At 32.6% G+C, this 18776-nt stretch overlaps 1 protein-coding gene and 1 pseudogene across 1 annotated transcript; both read right to left on the minus strand.

Moving 5' to 3' along the window:
• Nucleotides 1-11918: 11918 nt before the first annotated feature.
• On the minus strand, nt 11919-12299 carry LOC148205980 (uncharacterized; annotated as a pseudogene).
• A 4467-nt stretch (nt 12300-16766) lies between these two features.
• Nucleotides 16767-18466, minus strand: LOC148205981 (uncharacterized). Its single transcript, XM_088105974.1, has 2 exons — nt 18046-18466; nt 16767-17395 (listed from the first exon to the last, which is right to left on the minus strand). Exons 1-2 carry the CDS (start codon nt 18464-18466, stop codon nt 16767-16769), a joined length of 1050 nt encoding a protein of 349 aa, XP_087962100.1.
• Nucleotides 18467-18776: the final 310 nt, after the last annotated feature.

Consider the following 18776-nt stretch of genomic DNA (forward strand, 5'->3'; position numbering starts at 1 on the left):
ATAGTACCAACTGCTATAGATATTACACTAGTATGCTTCAATAGAACAAATGTTTGTTTAGGTTAAGAAAAAAAAATGTTAAAAGGTTAAGAAAAAATAAATGTTTTTTACATACTCAAATTTAGAATCAGTTGTTTTTTTAAATACATAAACTATCTGTTTATATTTATCATAAATAATTTAAACTATGATGTAAAATTACTGTAGTTATTCATTACTTGTCTAGAAAGTTATCACCATTTTGGTTACACGTTATGAGAAAATATTAATGCCCATTGATTAGAAAAATAACGAATTAAAGTTATAATAAAGTAAAGGCATAATTAACAAAATTTATATTTAATTATGATTATTTAATTTCTTTAATTAATGTTCATTAATATTGTTTTATGTTTATCTATGGTGTTTTTTTCTCACATAACATAGTTCCTTTTTTTTTATTTATAATATTATAGATAATATTTATCTGAATAATAATTTTAACTTCCAATTTCAATAATTTTTGTTAAAAGATATGTTAAAATTCGATTTTTGAAAAATTGAATTCTAATTTTATTTTTTAGTTATTTTTATGAAAATATATCTTGAAAATTCTCAATAAATTTCGAATTAAAGACCTGAATGCTTTTCGAAGTCTTTGAATACTTAAAATATTTTCTATTAAAGGCTTAAATAATTTTCGAAAATTATTAAAGACTATATAAACTGTAAGAACGTAGAAGATACAGTAATAGAGTAGATATGTGTATTAAAATAATGAAACGAGTATTTTACTTTAAAAATAATCTTATAATATAAATATAGCTTTCTAAAACTCGATTCATTATTAAAAACACTTCTTCTCTCTAAAACACTATTCCTTACCGTTTCTCTGCTTTCTCTCTAGATTTTTATCTCAACTGAGTTGTCTGATTGACGATTAGGAGGTGCCCAGACGTTCACGACGTAAAGGGCTACACAACTGACTGATCAATTTCTTGATTCTAGCTGGTAAGCTGTTTCTCCCCTTTCTCCGCATGTTCTTGAGCCTTGATCATGAAAACTGTGTTGTTGCATGTGTCTTATAGCTTTCTTCTTCAATTCTCAGCTCAATTTAGGTTCTAAGAGTTGTTCTCTATCACTGATTGGTGATTTGTAGGTTTTTGTCAAGTTTCCTTGTAGTGCAAGGTATTGTTGGAGTAATCTTGTAAGTTGGGCAGTTATCTCTGAGGTAAGGGGAGTTAGATATTGTTTTTAAATTATTTGTATAATATGTGTATATGCTGAGTTATGTGTTATTATGTTGTTTGAAGCATAATTTAGATTTTTGGAGTGGATTAAATTGTATGTATGTGAATGTTTAAATGTAAAACTGTGAATTGGTGTTTGTGAATTGATTTGGATGAAATATACTGTTGTAATTGAGTTATTAGAGATGTGAAATCTGTTATGATAGTTATTAGGTAGGTGGTTAAGTGAATTATGGTGTTTTTGGGCATTTTAGAGGAAGTGAGGTAGTGAATTTGAGAATTAGAGGTCAAGGGCTCATTTGGCCTGTTGAGGCAGTGTAGGTAAGTTATTTATGACTTGTTTGAGTCATTTAAATGGTCAAAAACATGTGCAAAGTGGTAGAATTGAATTTGGGTCTTTAAGTTGAGGAATTTAATGTTTTAGAGTAGAAATTGGTTCATAATCACTTTAGATTGGTGGTAGGCATGTTTAGAATCACTTAGACAAGCCTAATTAGGGATATATTACAATCTAAGAGTGTTAGAAATTGGGAAAAATAGTTAGAATTGGCATTTTGTGGTTGAGTTGCATAAATCTGTAGAATTTCATTCTGCAAATTATGCAAACTCACTATGCGAATAGTTTCACATAGTGAGTCGCTATGACAAGATGCTCTCTACCAAGGGCATTCGCATAGTGAGTTTGGGCACTATGCAAATGGTTGGTGAGGATTGCTCTCTATCTAGTGATTCGCATGGTGAATCAAGGCGCTATGCGCCTGGTTGGGGTCTGCAATTACTTCTAATTTTATTCGAAGAGCGAAAAGGGTCGCATAACAAGTGGTTGTGAAGGTTGGTCTCTGTCTGGACTTTCGAATAGCGACCTGGGGGCGTTATGCGAGAGGTTGAGATCTGATACCTCTGCGAGTTAATTTGCATAGCGAGACAAGTCGCTGTGCAAGAAACTCCAGGATTCGCCTTGCGAATTGGGTGCGTGGAGCGAAAGGTTTGAAACAGTTGCTATTTAATTACTTTGTATTGAGTTGATTAAATTACTTGTGGTATGTATTGTGAATTATGTTTGAAGGTGGATGTTTGTATATAATTGAGAATTATTATGAGTTCAATTACCAATAAAAGTATGTGATTCAAAGGGGTGAATGTAAGTTTCAGTGTAGAATCTCTTGGTGAGATTCCAGGTTGTTTAGAGTGAATGCAGGAGCTTAGTCTTGGGGGTTATCCTTAAACTCCAATGGTCTTTCATTCTCAGGTAGAGAGGATTGAACCATGTCGTGAGGAGTAGCAGAAGGTCTTAGTCTTGGGGGCTTCCAGTATGCCTCAAGGCCCGGAACAAACTAACCTCGTGAGGGTGGTAGGGTGAAATCCATTGACAATGGCTTTGCAAAGCAGTAGAGGCCACCACGAGTACATAACCCGCCATAGCTCGACAATCATTCTAAGTCCGGACGAATCAAGTCTAGAGTATAACATGTTAGGATGTGTGATTCAATTTACTTTACTTGAATTAAACCTGTATGTTATATGCTATTATAATGATATGATTTTGTATATCTAGCTCACCCTTCTACTTGTGTTTGTATGTTTTGTTGTGTGTTGTTTTCTTTTGCAATGATCATCCTTTTGGATGTGAGCAGAGATAGATGAGGTGCCTCTAGAGCAGGCCTTGGAAGGTGATAATGCGGCAGTCTAGTTTAGTTAGGATGTCCATTTTATTTTATTTAAGCTTTGAAATACTCCATTGTATATAAAGTTTTAAATTTTATAGCCATTTTGGATGACTGTAAGATCAACATTTTATCTGCAAGTCTTTAAATATTATAATGATGACTACTATTTTATATAGTTTTACTATATATTTTGGGGTGTTACATAAACGAATTTTCAAATTTGTTTAACATATTTTTCACAATTTGTTTTTTAATTTAAAATTTAATAAATAATTAATTTATATTAATATTTTAATTAATTTTTTTAAATTTAAAAAATTACCTTTATTATAAGATTTAAAAGATATTTAGTTTATTTTAATATAGGTTATTATTTTAATAATTATTATTACAATTGTAATAATATTAAAAATAATAATATAAAATCTGATTTAATATATTTTAACATATTAAATTATATTAAAATATTAAAATATTAAAATAAATTTCCTATTTATGAAAATTTAAATTAAAAAAATTAAAATAATATGTTAAAAAATTTTAAGAAACCATTAAAATACAAAAACAAAATTATATTAACAGAGTTAGAAAATAAAATTATATTAACAAAATTATTAGTTAAAATTTAAATTAGAAAATAAAATTAAAAAAAAATATGCTAAATGGTTTTTGAAAACCTTAACGTATTAACAGATTTTGAAAATTGTTTAACATATTTTTTAAAATTTTATTTTTTAATTTAAAATTAATAAATAGTTAACTTATTTTAATATGATTTAATATATGAAAATATATTAAATAAGATTTTATATTATTATTAGTATTATTATTATTATTATAATTGTAATAATAATTAATAAAACAATAACATATATTAAAATAAATTAAATATTTTTTAAATCTTATAATAAAATTAATTATTTAAATTATCCTTGAAACAAAATAAGCAGAAAATTAAAAAATTTAAATAAATTCGTTCTGATTTTGAGACTTTTAGAGAAAGATCATTTAGACAGTTATCAAGTACTGTATAATAGAATTTAATTAAAATAAAAGGAAAAAGAGTTTATTAAAGGAGAAATGAAAAGAGAAAGAACGTAAAAAGGGAGACACGTAAAGAATTGAGAAAAAGGGAAAGAGAGCAAGACAAGAATTTTCTTTAAGGAAGAGAAAAGTTTTCTTTTAGAAGAAATAACATGAAAGCTTATTGTTGATTGATCTTTAGCGTTAAAACTCTATAATTGACTAAGGTACGAGAAACTAACCTTATTTTATTAGTGATCATTGCAGTTGTTAATTTTAAATGCTTGAAAGATGGTATGATGTTTGTTGATAACAGTTGAAAAACTGTTATTTTCATGCTTAAAATTGACACAAAAAGTAACCTTTACACTTAGAAACTAGCTTGAAATCATGTTTTTATCCATATTTTTAGAAATAAGAGAGCTGGACAGGTTTATGCTTGATTTCAGTGTTTTTGTGCAGGTTTTAAGGTGAATTTAGTGAAAGAAGTGAAGAAGGAGAGAGATGGAATCAGAAAAGACATTAAAAAGTGCAAAAGGAGAAGCCGAAAGTACCGCTCAGCGGCAGTTTACCGCTGAGCGGCACTCAGGAAGTCACGAAAGGTCCGCTGAGGGGCAAAATGGCCGCTGAGGGGAAGAAACTACTCACGCACTTACCGCCTGAGCGGCAATTTACCGCTGAGCGGCACACTTATGGGCTTGGACCTAGATTTTTTGTAATTTTAGAATAGTATATAAGCTTTAGGACGTCCTAGGGTTTGTATCTTTGGCAGAAACGAAGCAAACACTCTCTCTTCCACCCCTTTGAAGGAGGATCTTGGATGCTCAGGCTACCTCTTCACCTTTCTAGGGTTTTATCTTTCATTCTTTCATTATTGTTCATCTAGGTTCACCATGAATATGGTGAACTAAACCTTGTATGTTTGTTGGGGAATCAATGTAATCTTTTGAAGCTCTCATATATGGAATTTGTGTTTGCATCTTAATCTAAGATTTATGCTTTCTTTCATCATTAGTTAGGGTTTTTCCTCTTTGCTTAATGCTTGCTTTGTTTAACTCATTCAATGCATGATTACTGATTTTATCGATACGGGAACGTACGGGGAAGTCTAGATCCGGGGAATTTCTCCCAATAGTATATTGGTTGCCTTAAGCTCCTGTGCTAAAAAAACTAATTATTAGGAATGCTAGGAATTGTATGAACTCGTAATTAGGGAGAAGCCTTCTTGAAAGGTAATTTAGAGAGTGGCATTAACAATGATGACTTGAATGTTGAATTCCTAAAATATATGAGAGTGGATAAGATGAAATTGACCCCCAACAACATATTCATCAATATATTTCATTGAAAGTGCTTGTCTTTTGTTTTAGCCATTGATCAACCTCATGCATACATGTTTATTTTCGTCTTTTGCATATTAAACTCCAATTATTTTGTTCTTAAGTCTTAGCTAATCAACAAATCACATAACTAAACTAGGCCGTGAGTCCTTTGGGAGAACGATACTTGGTCTTACCGAGTTTATTACTTGAAACGATTCGGTCATACTTGCCGATTGTTAAACAAGTTTGTGACATCATATTTTGGTGATCATAAATTTGTCCATCAAGTTTTTGGCGCCGTTGCCGGGGACTCGTGGTTTAACTGGTTAATTTGTGTGATTATTGATTATCTTTGACTTTAATTTTGAATTTCTGTTTTTATTTTTTCGGTTTTTTTTATTTGATTTTATTTTATTTGATTTGATTAGATTAGATTTTATTTTATTTGATTTGATTTTATTTTATCTTCTGAATCTATATCTTCTCCTCTATCTTTTTGTGCTAACAAATCTTTTCTAGGGTTTTGTTTTCTTGTGTATGCAGGAAGCAATTAGAATAAGGAGTAAGAAAACAACAGAACCTCTTCTTGAAGGTTTAGACGAGAGTAGACGGAGGAGAAGAATCCGAACATCTAGAGAACTTTTCCCTCCTCCGGAAATTCTGTTGCAACCATCACCACAAGGTTCTGTTCATAGCACAGAAAATATGGAGAACAACAATGTTAGAAGAACTCTTGCTGACTACACCAATATAGCTGGACCTCAGCACTTTAACAGTATAGCTAGACCTAGAGTCAATGCAGCTAATATGGAGGTCAAACCAACACTGATTCAACTGGTGAAAAGCAACCAATTTAATGGGTTATCTCATGAAAGCCCATATGAGCACCTCACTACCTTCAATGAGATTTGCAACACAGTCAAAATTAATGGGGTGCCAGACGAAGCTATCAAACTTAGCTTGTTTCCTTTCTCATTGGGAGGCAATGCTAAGCTTTGGTTGAATTCTTTCCCAGAAGAAAGTTTCACAGAGTGGGAAGCAGTGGTCACAAAATTTTTAAACAAGTACTTCCCACAATCTAAGGTGACAAAAGGCAAGCAAGAGATTTCTTCATTTAAGCAGGGTATGGAAGAATCACTGGGGCATGCATGGGACAGATACAAAAGCTTGCTAAGAAAAACACCCACGCATGGCTTTGAAGATCAGGAAGTAGTCTTAACTTTCCTTGGAGGGCTTGGTTCACAAACCAAGATGATGCTGGATGCCTCAGCAGGAGGCAATATTAAATGGAAAACTCCAGAGGAAGCAATAGAGATTATAGAAAACATGGCTACTAGTGATAATGAGCTGCACAGTGAGAGAGGAGCTCCTATGCAACAAAAAGGAGTTCTCCAATTACAGACACATGATGCCCTGCTAGCTCAAAACAAAATTCTAACTCAACAGCTGGAGACTCTGACTAAAACTCTTGCACAATTACCCAAAGAGTTGAAAACTGCTGCACAGGTACAAACCTAGTTGTGTGAATTGTGTGGAGGTGATTAGAGTTATATTTCTTCTAATTATAATTGTGAACCGATTAGAGTTAGATTTCTTCTAATTATAATTAGATATAAATTTTAACCCTAATATTCTAAAAAGTTTTTCTTCCCAAATTTGTTTAGAAAGACAAAGAAAAACATCATGAATCAACCAATAGAGCACAAACATCACATCATCTTTCAAAGCATTTAAAATTAACAACTACAACGATCACTAATAAAATAAGGTTAGCTTCTCATACCGTAGTCAATTATAGAGCTTTAACAATAAAGATCAATCAACAATAGGCTTTCACACTTTTGTTATTTCTTCTAAAGGAAAACATTTCTCTTCTTTAAAGAAAATTTATGTCTCTCTCCCTTTCTCTCAATTCTTTACATGTCTCCATTTTCATTTATAGGCCTTTACTTCCTACACCCCATTTATAATTTCTACACCTCAACACACAACGGTTAAAAGACATTCCTGCCCTTAGGCAAAAATATACATAAAATCAAACAAATATGTGTTGCATTTATATCAACAAAATAAATAAATAACATAAAATTTATGTTCAAGTCAAGACTTGAACATGTGACCACTTAACCCGTCAAACGTATGTAATCATAAACTCGACATGTAATCGTTTACTAGAGAAGGTAACAAGTGTATCCATATTCCTAATCAACTTATCAATCAAACCGAATTTCAAAATCACAAGTTCTAACTATGTAACCCAAATCAAACAATGCAAAAATAAATGCATAAATTTCTCAACAATAGATACCTCAATAAACTTCATATTCCTTAATAATTCAATTTGTCAAATATTTAGATTCAATTTTTCTATTCTTCTATTCTCTTTAGGCCTTCCTTCATATGATAATAAAGTCATTAGTATAATCATCTCACTGCATCAAAGACACTCAAACCTGAACCTAAAAAAATCACTTAGTCATGCAATCACAAAAATCACAAAAATCAATAAAGTCTCTACTCATCTAACTTTTCCATCACTACTTTCATACAAATTTCATAACGTAACAACATCAAACATGACTCAATATATCCAACTGGTAGTTTCACCCCAATTGGAAACTTCACAGTACAAACCCAAACATCTCTTCCTCTCATAAATTCTTAACTTTCTTTAGACCACGGAAAATATCACCACTACATATATTAAGCATTAAACTTATACTTCTCTTAAGAAATTCCCAATTTTGCAGCAACATTCAAACATAACAATCATACCATCAATTAATATATTTCCAAAAATAAAACGTTAGATTTAAAAAGAATGATATTATCTTCTCTTACCTGATAAAGTTTGTCTAACTTGCTTTCCTCCCCTAAACAACATCACATGCAAAAAAAAAAAGAATCTATTTAAAAAATTAAAAGCTCAATCAACGATCAAGGAAAAATTATGGGATTATAAACAAAGAGAGATTCTCTAAGAACAAAAGAGGCAACATGCAAATGAATATGAGCTTGCATGCAAGGGAAAACAAATTTTCCTTAGAGAATGGGTAGAATTTTCAAACTCACTATTAAAAGAAATTGATTGACGATTTTAGTAGAGTTCTTCACGTAGTAATGTTGATTTATCAAAAATAATGGAAATTGATTCAAAATTTTGGAAGGGAAAAGAATAATTTTGGGGTTCTCACTATATAAATATTTTTTATCAGCATCCAACATATATTGAAGTTCAAAAGATGAAAGATTTATGTTTAAATTTGAATTATTATTACTTTAATTTTGTTATTTGTACAATCTTGTTCAAGCCGTATATTATAGATAAAGGAAGTAAATGTATATACAATTATTTTGAAGAAAAGAGAATATGTTCTTTTAATATTGAATATTTTGATATTAAACTTAATTACAATTTTGGTCCTATAATTTGTTTGAAAAATTAAAAAAAAAAATTATTTGGTGCAATTAAATTTTTTAGCTTTTAAAAATTATCGAATTAGTTTCTTTCCATTAGATTATTGTTAATGTCATGTCTGTACATGTCATGTGTCAACTTATAGTTTTTCAACTTTTTAATACAAATATGGTGTAATGACAATCTAACGAAAATGACCATGTTTGATCATTTATAAAAACGAGAGGATTTAATTGCATCAAATAAGAATTACAACTCCTTTTAAATTTTTCAAACAAATTAGAGGATCGTGTAATTAAGAATTAATAATATGATTTCTTTGATGTGATTGTATTTTTTTTTATAGAAATGATTTAATTTATATTTGGAACAGTAAAAATTGGATATGGGTATGGGCATATTTGATACCTAATGGGGATGAGAATGAGAAAAAGAATTGTATACTTGTTCAGTTTGAGAACGAAGATGGAGATAAAATTTATTGTGGAGATGGTGATGGGATAATGAAACTAGCATCCCCCTACCTCGTGTTCATCCTTACTTCAAATTGACTTAAAGACTAAAAGAAAAACTAAAATATTAAGATGAGATTGTCTATAAAACTAAACTATCTAAACATTTTCATATGTTTTGAAATTTAACAAATGGAAATAAACGAAATGAGCATATGACAAAGTGCTATCTTAGGGAAAATAATATAGCTCGAAGCGTTTTATAAAAAAGTTTTATGAAATCTAAATGTTTTAAGAAAAGCTTTAGTAAACATACTGATATGTGAGCATATGTACAACCAAACGATTTCCTCACAAAATGCATTAATGTGCTATATGAGAGTCTTGTTTAATGCGCTCTTGTTGTACTTTGTTAAACAATGCTAGACGAGATCTAATTATAATTTGCAAAATGATGTTTTTGGTAAACATACTACAAGACATAAACATTGTTCCAAAAACTAGTGTCGAAAGAATCGTACTAAACACGCTCTTGAACCAAACGAATAATCACTAAACAAAGCGTTGTTAGGAAAAGTCTTGCACAGGCTAAACGATACCTTGTACCAAACAAAATTTTCATCCAATGATGAAAATTTTATGAACTGCTTGGTATGTCTACTAAAATTCTTAAACGATCAAATCTTACTTGAGCAATAGAAAATTTGAAAAGCTTATAGTTGTTCTAAACTTGCATTAATGAGCGATAAATGCACAACGTTTCAAACCAAAAGTAATAAGAAAAAAGACATATGTTCCTGCACGAATATCTACTCTCACTAGTGTAGTCAAGGGAAACGACAACGATTATTTTCGCTTATAGACAGCGGTTCCGCAACCGAGGCATATACAGACAAGGCAAAAAGGGTAGGCTTTTTGCCTCGATTCTAAACCGAGTCAAAAGGGTTCAGATTCTGCCATGGTTCACAAACAATCGAGGCAGTAGAGTGTTTTTAATTTTTTTAATCTCAACTGAGATCACTTGTTGCCACATTTCCTCGTTCTGTTATGTTTTTCTATACTCTTTTACTTTCTCTTTTCCTTCTCTTTTTAATCTCAACCGAGTCTAGAATTCTTGATCAAACATAGCAAGAAAGAAGCTCCTTAGCATTGGCAACTGGAATATAATGATAACATACTGAAAATGAAAACCATCTAAATATGAAACTTGTTGTTGAGTTCTCACTATTCAATGGAAAGTATGAAGCCACAAACTTAACAAATAAAGTACATATAAACAGAACCTATGATTGTGCTGGAAAAAAGAAGGAAAGAAGACATGAATGAAAGAAGGAAGAAAACAGACAGAAACACAGTTTTGAGACCAACTAGTAACAAAAACAAACAATATGTGCAATATATTTATTTCCTTGTCCCAATTTCCAACATGTCTTTTTAATACAAGATAAAACACTACACGTAGTAACTGATGAAACATGAAATGAAAACATTTTTTTTTTGTTTTTTCCTCAGTTGTGATGAGTGGATGAATAATGGTGCTACTACCAGAAACACACTAGTGCAGAATTGGCCTTTAACGTCACCCCGTAAATGTCGGATCACAAAATAACCAATGTAAATTATTGACCGATGGCATTTTCATAAATAAGTTGGGTATATAGACGTCTGTTAGGAGGGGTCTCGACGTCTATAATATTATAGACGTCGGGGCCTTCTGTAATATTATATGCCTAACAGGTAGGTGAAAAGTCATTTTTTCCGCCATATAGACGTCTGATCCCACCAGTCCGACGTCTATATATGATTATAGACGTCGGGCCCTCTGTAACAGACATCTATATGCCTGACAGGGTAGGTGAAAAGTCATTTTTTTCCGACATAGAAACGTCTGATCCCGCCAGTTCGACGTCTATATATGATTATAGACGTCAGCGCCCCTATAACAGACGTCTATATACCTGACAGGGTAGGTGAAAAGTTAACCTATACGTCGGGCACCCTCCTAACCGACGTCTATATGCCCTGCGAATATTAATTTTTAAATCAGAAAGACTTCATATTAGTGAGGTCCCCGACATATAGTCGAGAATAGACGTCGGGCACTGGGGGCACCGATGTCTTTATTCCTGTTAAATCATAAATCGTGAACCCGCAGTTACACACACTTCATCGTCTTCTTCCTCGCCTTTTCTCTCCGCGACATTGCATTTCCAGGTGCGTTTTATCTATTTTGAACCGTTTAAACTTACTTTTACTCCGATTAAATTAGTCTTTGATGGATTATCTTCCATTTGAACTGATTAAATTGAGTTTTCATTGTGTTTTGGTGCAATTTTTCTCGTGTCTTTGGGTAGCGTAGTAGCACATTCTCGCTTTGCTAGTTTCCTCGTAAGAAAAGCTTGCGTCTTTTGGATGTCTTATAGCGTTTCAACCCAAAACCGAACCTGGGTCCTTCTCATGTCACCGTATTCGTTTTCATTGCCAATTGCAATGGAACTAGGCAAGGACCCAGATTCAGTTTACGATTGAAATGCCATAAGAAGTCCAAAAGACGCAACCTTTTCTACGACAAAACTAGCAAAGGAAGAAGGTGCTACTACGCTACCCAAAGACACGAGCTACATTAGACGTCGATTAATGTCATGTCCGACGTCTATAGTAGACGTCGGTTTTGGTGTAATCCGACGTCTATAAAAGACGTCGGACTCTATAGAGTCTGAAGTCCCATTAACGTCACCCGTGAAGACGTCGAATCGGGATCTAATGTTAAAATCCCAAAATAACAGACGTCTAAAGCTCTTTCTGCACTAGTGACAAGAGGAAGAGCCGATTTTGCGGTTGTGGGCATTGAGAAGGCGTGAAAACCTTCTCCTGCAGTAATAGAAGTCGCATTTGATTCTTATTCATGAAAACACCAACCTCCTAAGTTTCTTAGCAGATCGCAGCCTTAGCCACAGAACCTTCTTGACACAAACCAAAGATCCTTTCACTCTCTCTTTCGGACTCTTCTTTTGACATAACTGATAGCTTCTCAAGAATAGTTGCCTCTTCTCCATCATAGTATAGTTGTGCTCAGCGTCAGGGTAGTAATGCCCGAAAGACTCACTCTGAAATAACGGGTTCAGACTAACACTACCCATCAGTGCATTCTCATTATCGTTCCTCTGATTATCACGAACCAGTATCATGGTGGCACCCAAACTCCAACCCACACTAACAACCCATATTTTCTACCCCAATCATCATCATCCACCCCAAGACCTTTCCTAGCGAGCAATCAAAAGCCGTAGAGAAAACTAAGAAGTAGAACCCTTTTTCAAGAGGCGAATCCAAAGCACAAACACTATCCATTTCGCCATCCACTTGCAGAGAAACAGAAAAAAAAACCCAAGGAAGAAAAACACAGATCTAGCAGTTAACCACCACTATGCCACCGTTGCGTCCTCGTCGCGCCATGAGAAAAGAGTTTCCTCCCGATCTTGCGAAACTCCACCAAGCCCAACGAAAATGAAAGGAAGAACGCCTCCTTGAGTTGCGCCATTGCTGCTCCACCGGCTACGCCCTAGCCGCACTGTCATTGTGCTCTCAGCGCCATCGCAGCATCGTCGCTACTCTCTCGCCGCACCGTCGCGCGCTCTCACCGCCATCGTAGCATCGTTGCTGCTTTGTTGTCGCACCGTCACTTGCTTTCATCGCCATCGCAGTCGTCATCACAACATCGTCGAGAAAAAGAGAAGAGGAGAGGTGCTAGGTTTTCCTAGCTTGAATGAGTTATTTGTGGAAAAATTTCCTCTTTCGCATATTAGAAAGGCTTATATGCCTCGGCCCATCCTGCCAACCGAGGCAGTATCTCTGTCACCAGATAGGTACCGGGTGAAAGGTCTGATTAATGTAATATATATGGGGTTTATGCCTCGGTTCACTCTGCCAACCGAGGCAATATTTTCTTTAGACATTGGTTTCTTGACAACCGAGGCATATAGTGTTCCAAAAATTACGAAACTGCCACCGTGTTTTGATAAGTTTCGATTTTTCTGAAACCAAAACGTAATGTACAAGTTAAAAATGTGATTTTTTACCAGTGTCTACTTTGTGCAGATTACCTATATCAAGTATCCACCTACTCTATCATATACAAGTCATAAGTGGACGTTAGAGACAAAGAAGACATTCACATAATGTTATTTCTATTAAAAGTGGCACAAAAGATTTTGTACAACATACTTGTGATAAAGTATTGAAAAAGCATCTCTACTCTTCAAGTTGACTTTAACCTACAACTGCTACCTAAGAAAAGGCTAAGAAGACCCGAAGATCAAAATAAGTACTATCTAATAGACATTTTCTTGAAGCCTATAAATTGAATATCCTTGAAGAGAAGAGTAAGAGAATAAACACACAAATACGAAAGAAATTATCTAAGAAGAAAAACAAGCTTAAAAGAAAAGAAAATACTCTTAAGCTTCATAGAATCATAAGCTTACATTTGTAAGAAGAGAGAAAACTCTAAAAGTCAGTTAGATTGATTTGTATTGTAAACACATCCTCTATGTGAAAGTAATCATCTAAGGACTTGTAAGCAATCTGATTGATTGCATATTCTAAAGAGAATACAAATACTTAACACTTAACATGGTGGGATTAAACAATAGCTAGACGGGTTTGTCTAGTGCAAACCAAGAGTGGGTGAAACTCAACTGTAGGAATTGGTATCGTGCGGCAGAATGTTTAAGAGCATGTAAACGGATACAAAAGCAAGAGGGGAGGGGTGGATGAGTTCTATTACAATTTTCGTTTTCTTTCAAAAATTTCTTCGAACAGTTTAAAGTCAGGAGATGCAGAGATAAGGAAAATCACACAAAGGACTTTTATACTAGTTCGAACCGAAAGATTCTACATCTATTTGTTAATCAATTCAGAATGAGTGATTAACTTGTCATTAAAAATCAGTTTGATGTTTACAAGATGGATAAATAACTACGCAGTAAAGAGTACACCTTCCTTTGACACACGAGAGAATGATCACCAGCTTGAACAACTTGGTAGGGAACTGCTTGCAACGTAGACACACTAACAACAAGTTTGTCCTTCTTCAAGAACTTGATCAAGCAATCACTTAAACACAATAGCTTCCTTAGAACCAATTATGTACTCTCAAATAGTTTAGGTAACCTTGGAAATGTTTAGGAGACTTCTATTTATATGTCACGGGTCAGAAAATGAAAAGACATCTCCCAACTGTCACATATAATCGATTACCAAAAGTGATAATCAATTATTTTAGACCGTTATGGATTTTGAAAAACGTGATACTCGATTATTCTTAATCACTTTAGAATGACTGATTAACTTTTCACTAAAAATCAATTTGATGTTTACGAGATGGATAAATAACTGCACAGTAAAGAATACACCTTCCTTCGACACACGAGGGAATGATCACCAGCTTGAACAACTTGGTAGAGAACCGCTTACATCGTAAACACACTAACAACAAGCTTCTCCTTCTTAAAAAACTTGATCAAGCAATCACTTAAACACAATAGCTTCCTTAGAACCAATTATGTACTCTCAAATAGTTTAGGTAACCTTGGAAATGTTTAGGAGACTTCTATTTATATGCCAGGGGTCAGAAAATGAAAAGACAGCTCCCAACTGTCACATATAATCGATTACCAAAAGTGATAATAGATTATTTTAGACCGTTATGGATTTTGAAAAACATGATATTCGATTATCCTTAGTGATAATTGATTATTGTCGAACCTTGGACAATTATAATTTTCAAAGATAATCGAATATCCCCCATGATAATCGATTATTGCCGAGAGAAATCAATACAAAAGAATAAGTTACATGACTTCTAAGTGCTTACAATTGAAAGATAAAGCCTAATACAAATGATTCTACAAAATGATGCTTTAACAATGTATGTGAATGTTCCTTTAAGTCTTCAAGTGCATCATCATCAAAATCTCCTCAAAGAATCAACGCTTCTTATTGGTAGCATCAACTCAACATCGTATCAGGAAGATAACAAGATTGGTTGGGGATACCAGGAGTGGTAAAAGAATATTGCACAACTCGGAGTAGGTGATATTCGGTTCTAGTTAGAGTAACAGGGGTTACTGGGATTGGCTAAGTGATACCAGGAATGATATGAATAATCAGTTGTAAACTTATTAAAGATTAATGTGGAACCCTATAAGAAATCTGAGAGGAGAACTACACGTAGCTCTACGGAGTGAACCAATATAAAATAACTGTCATTTCTAAAAAAACCTGTATTTGAAGTTGCTAGAAAACATTAGAAGTGGGTTTTAACAGTGATTTCATAACTCTTTTCGAGCTATAAAGTTGATCTTGATGTACGTAACACTTATGAGTTAGTTATGTTTCATTATATAAACGTTATTATGTGTGAATCGTTTATAAAACTAACTCAATGAAGTCTATCATACACTCTAATTTCGCAAAAACATGATAGATCAACAACAATACGAAGAACCTCGCTCAATCCTTCTTCAATTTTGATCACTCTGTGAATCCTAATTTCGAATCTCACAGAATCTATTCTATTCCCAATTTCGAATGTAAGAATCCTGATTTCGTGATTCCTAATTTCAATTTTATGAAACTTATTTCTTTAATAATTTAATCTAATATATCCATTTACCCCGTAAATTAATGAATTAGAGTAACAACTAAACTTAATTTTAATTTCTTAATCTAATTTAAAGACAGATATCCAATTGTACTGTCTTTCTACATTCAGGGATTCAATTTTGAGAAGAAAAAAAAGGACTATTTAAAGAAAACCAACATAAATACTATCATTATTATAAATATATATATAATGCAAATTTTAATTATTATTAATTTTTTAAATCATGTTGACCCATTATTCCATGAAGGGTTTTTTCTTGACCGCTTAGTATTAGACAATGTCCCACTAACATGAATTAATATACAACAGCGAGAAATGTTAATGCACCTGATAAGCTACCATTACACAAAGCAAATAAAAAAATATTACATGTGGAATTATCCATGTCTAACACTCCTAATATCATATGGTTTTGCCTTACTAATTTTGTTTGACCCATTCATTACCAATGACAATGGTGTTGACTTACCAATTTTCGTATTTCATTTTTTTCTTCTTAATAATTGTTTTTGTTCAATTGTCCTTATAAATAAAAATTTCACAATTCTTTTTTTCACATTCTGTTTTCAATATCTTTTTATTGATAGGAAATAAAGTTGAAAAATACAAAAAATTATTTTGTTGATTTAAATCACTTAAATTTCATTCTCATGATCTCTATTTGTAATAATTAAAACTCTTCAAAAAAATAAAAATAAATAAAAGTATGGTAGAATAAGTAGGAATAGATTGTGAATATATTATTTTCTAATTACTACAGAGATATTGAAAATATTTGATCTTAATAATTTTTTATTTACAATAACCTCTTCCTGCTAATGAACATTAATCATTTGTAGGACTCATTCGACTATAAAATTTGTGTGGCTTATATTATTTCATACTTGTATGTTCAAAATCTTTTCATTTTATAATTCTGTCATTTCACTTTGTTATTTTACTTATAATTATTATATGCAAATGAACAAAAGTATGTTCTGCAACATATTCAAATATTGTAGATTACCAAAAAGCAAGGGAGCACAGCTCTAGGATTTAACACAACGAGTTCTTCAATCTCTGAGTGGTCTCTCATTTTCTTTACCAAAGAATCAAACCCAGTATGAGTGATTTCCTCAATCTCTTGTAGAGGATTATGGATTCTCCCAGCTATCACTCTGCACAGCATAACACATTTTCTCGTCACAGATTTGTTATTGGGTGAGCAAATTGAATGAATAGCTTTTGCACTGCTAGAAGAGGTGCAAACCCCAAGTGCACCATTAAATAGTTCTTGGTTGGAGTAAAAACCATGCTTCAGAATTTGACAGACACCACAGTGGTCTAAAGTGCAAAGGGTAGAAGAGGAAGCGTTTGAACCAAGTGAACATGCAAGTGTTGTGCCATGAAATCTGAGCAGTTCATTTCCATCAACCAAGCATCTCGGCTGCTCCTTTTCTAGGTTTTTGGCTTTCACCCTTACCAATTCCCTACATTCCTCATACCATGCAAACGTTTCTTGCTTGCTCTGCACTCTCATAACACATTCAATCTCTGTTGCATTGCTTTCCGTTAAGTTACCTTCGCATATTTGTTCGATGATCTTACTCGATGAATCTTCTCTCTCAAGTTGGATCACTGAACAAAATGTTTACAGCTTACGTGTTTAACTGTTTTTTAACGTTCTCAATATAACACTTAATATGGCTTTAATACCAGATAATTTATCTACCAACAGAAAAATATGTTTAACATGGGAATTTATTCAACATTTTTAAAATATTATATTTTCACAAAGTGAATAAAAAGTTATAACTTATTGACTGTTAAGATAAAAACAATTCAAAATCAGTCAGAGTTTAGTCAATAGATTTTAATGTACATATTTCCATAAGCAACCTATAAAATAAATAAATAAATAAAAACTTCACAATAATATTTATAAACAGACATATATAAAGAAGGACATACTCCAACATATATATTTAAGAGAATTATTTTTCTTAACATTTCATTTTCTTTTAATCTAACTCTAAAAGAAAAACCATAATATTTTTTTTCATTGAAAAGCAAGAAACCTAAACCAGATACAGTGTCAAGAGAATGTTCAATCCCTGCCAAAGTTACAAAAGTGACATCAATATTCTTCCAAATCTTCCAAAGATTCTCACATGAAACTATATGATTAAATAGTCAAACTAGTGTAAAATTGTTCCATGAGAATTGGTCAAAAACTATATACATATAAACACTCATATTCATTTTGCTAGAAAAAGTACTGATCTTACCTGAATGTAGATGGAAATTTCCCTGTTCTTCAACAGTGTCACTAGATTTGATTTTGTCTTCACATTCACGATGACGTGTTGATATTGGGGGATCATTAGAATCTTTCACTGGAACCTTTTTCTTTGAGAAAACAACACATTCATCACAATCAACACAAAGTGTTTCTGATGAAACTATAGTTAGCTTGGATTTTGCTGGAGAATGAGAAGGAGGTTCTTCTGTAGGATAACATGGAAAAATCTTAATCTCACCACTATATCTATCAAGGAAAATTTCATGGCTAAGTTGGTGTTTTGACTGTCTTTTATTTCTCTCATCCTTTTTTCTCTGATCTATTCTTTTTGCCTGGGGATCATGAACTTCTGATGAATGAGATCTGCAATGAAGTGATTTCTTCAGAACATGCCAAATCTCTGACATTCTCTTGCTGTTCTCTTTCTCACATGTCAAAGATTCATTACCAATGTTTTTATCTTGCTAAGGTAAGTAAACATTCAAGGAAAAAGAATCATTATTTTGTTTTTCTTTGTATCACATAATATCGACCAGATTGTTTTCCTTGTTTGCAGCATTCACAAATGGGAGGAAATTCATGGAGTACAGATTTTTTAACACTGCCAGCTTTCTATAGAAGAACACAAATACTGTCAACCTTCTCATTTATTTATTATTTAAACAGTAGAGATTTTCCTTTATTTGAAACGTTCTGTTTTTCTATATAATCATAAAA

This window comes from Vigna umbellata, chromosome 1 (assembly GCF_029865625.1).
Source record: "Vigna umbellata cultivar VRB3 chromosome 1, Vumbellata_1.0, whole genome shotgun sequence".
In the NCBI taxonomy this organism is placed as follows: Eukaryota; Viridiplantae; Streptophyta; class Magnoliopsida; order Fabales; family Fabaceae; genus Vigna; species Vigna umbellata.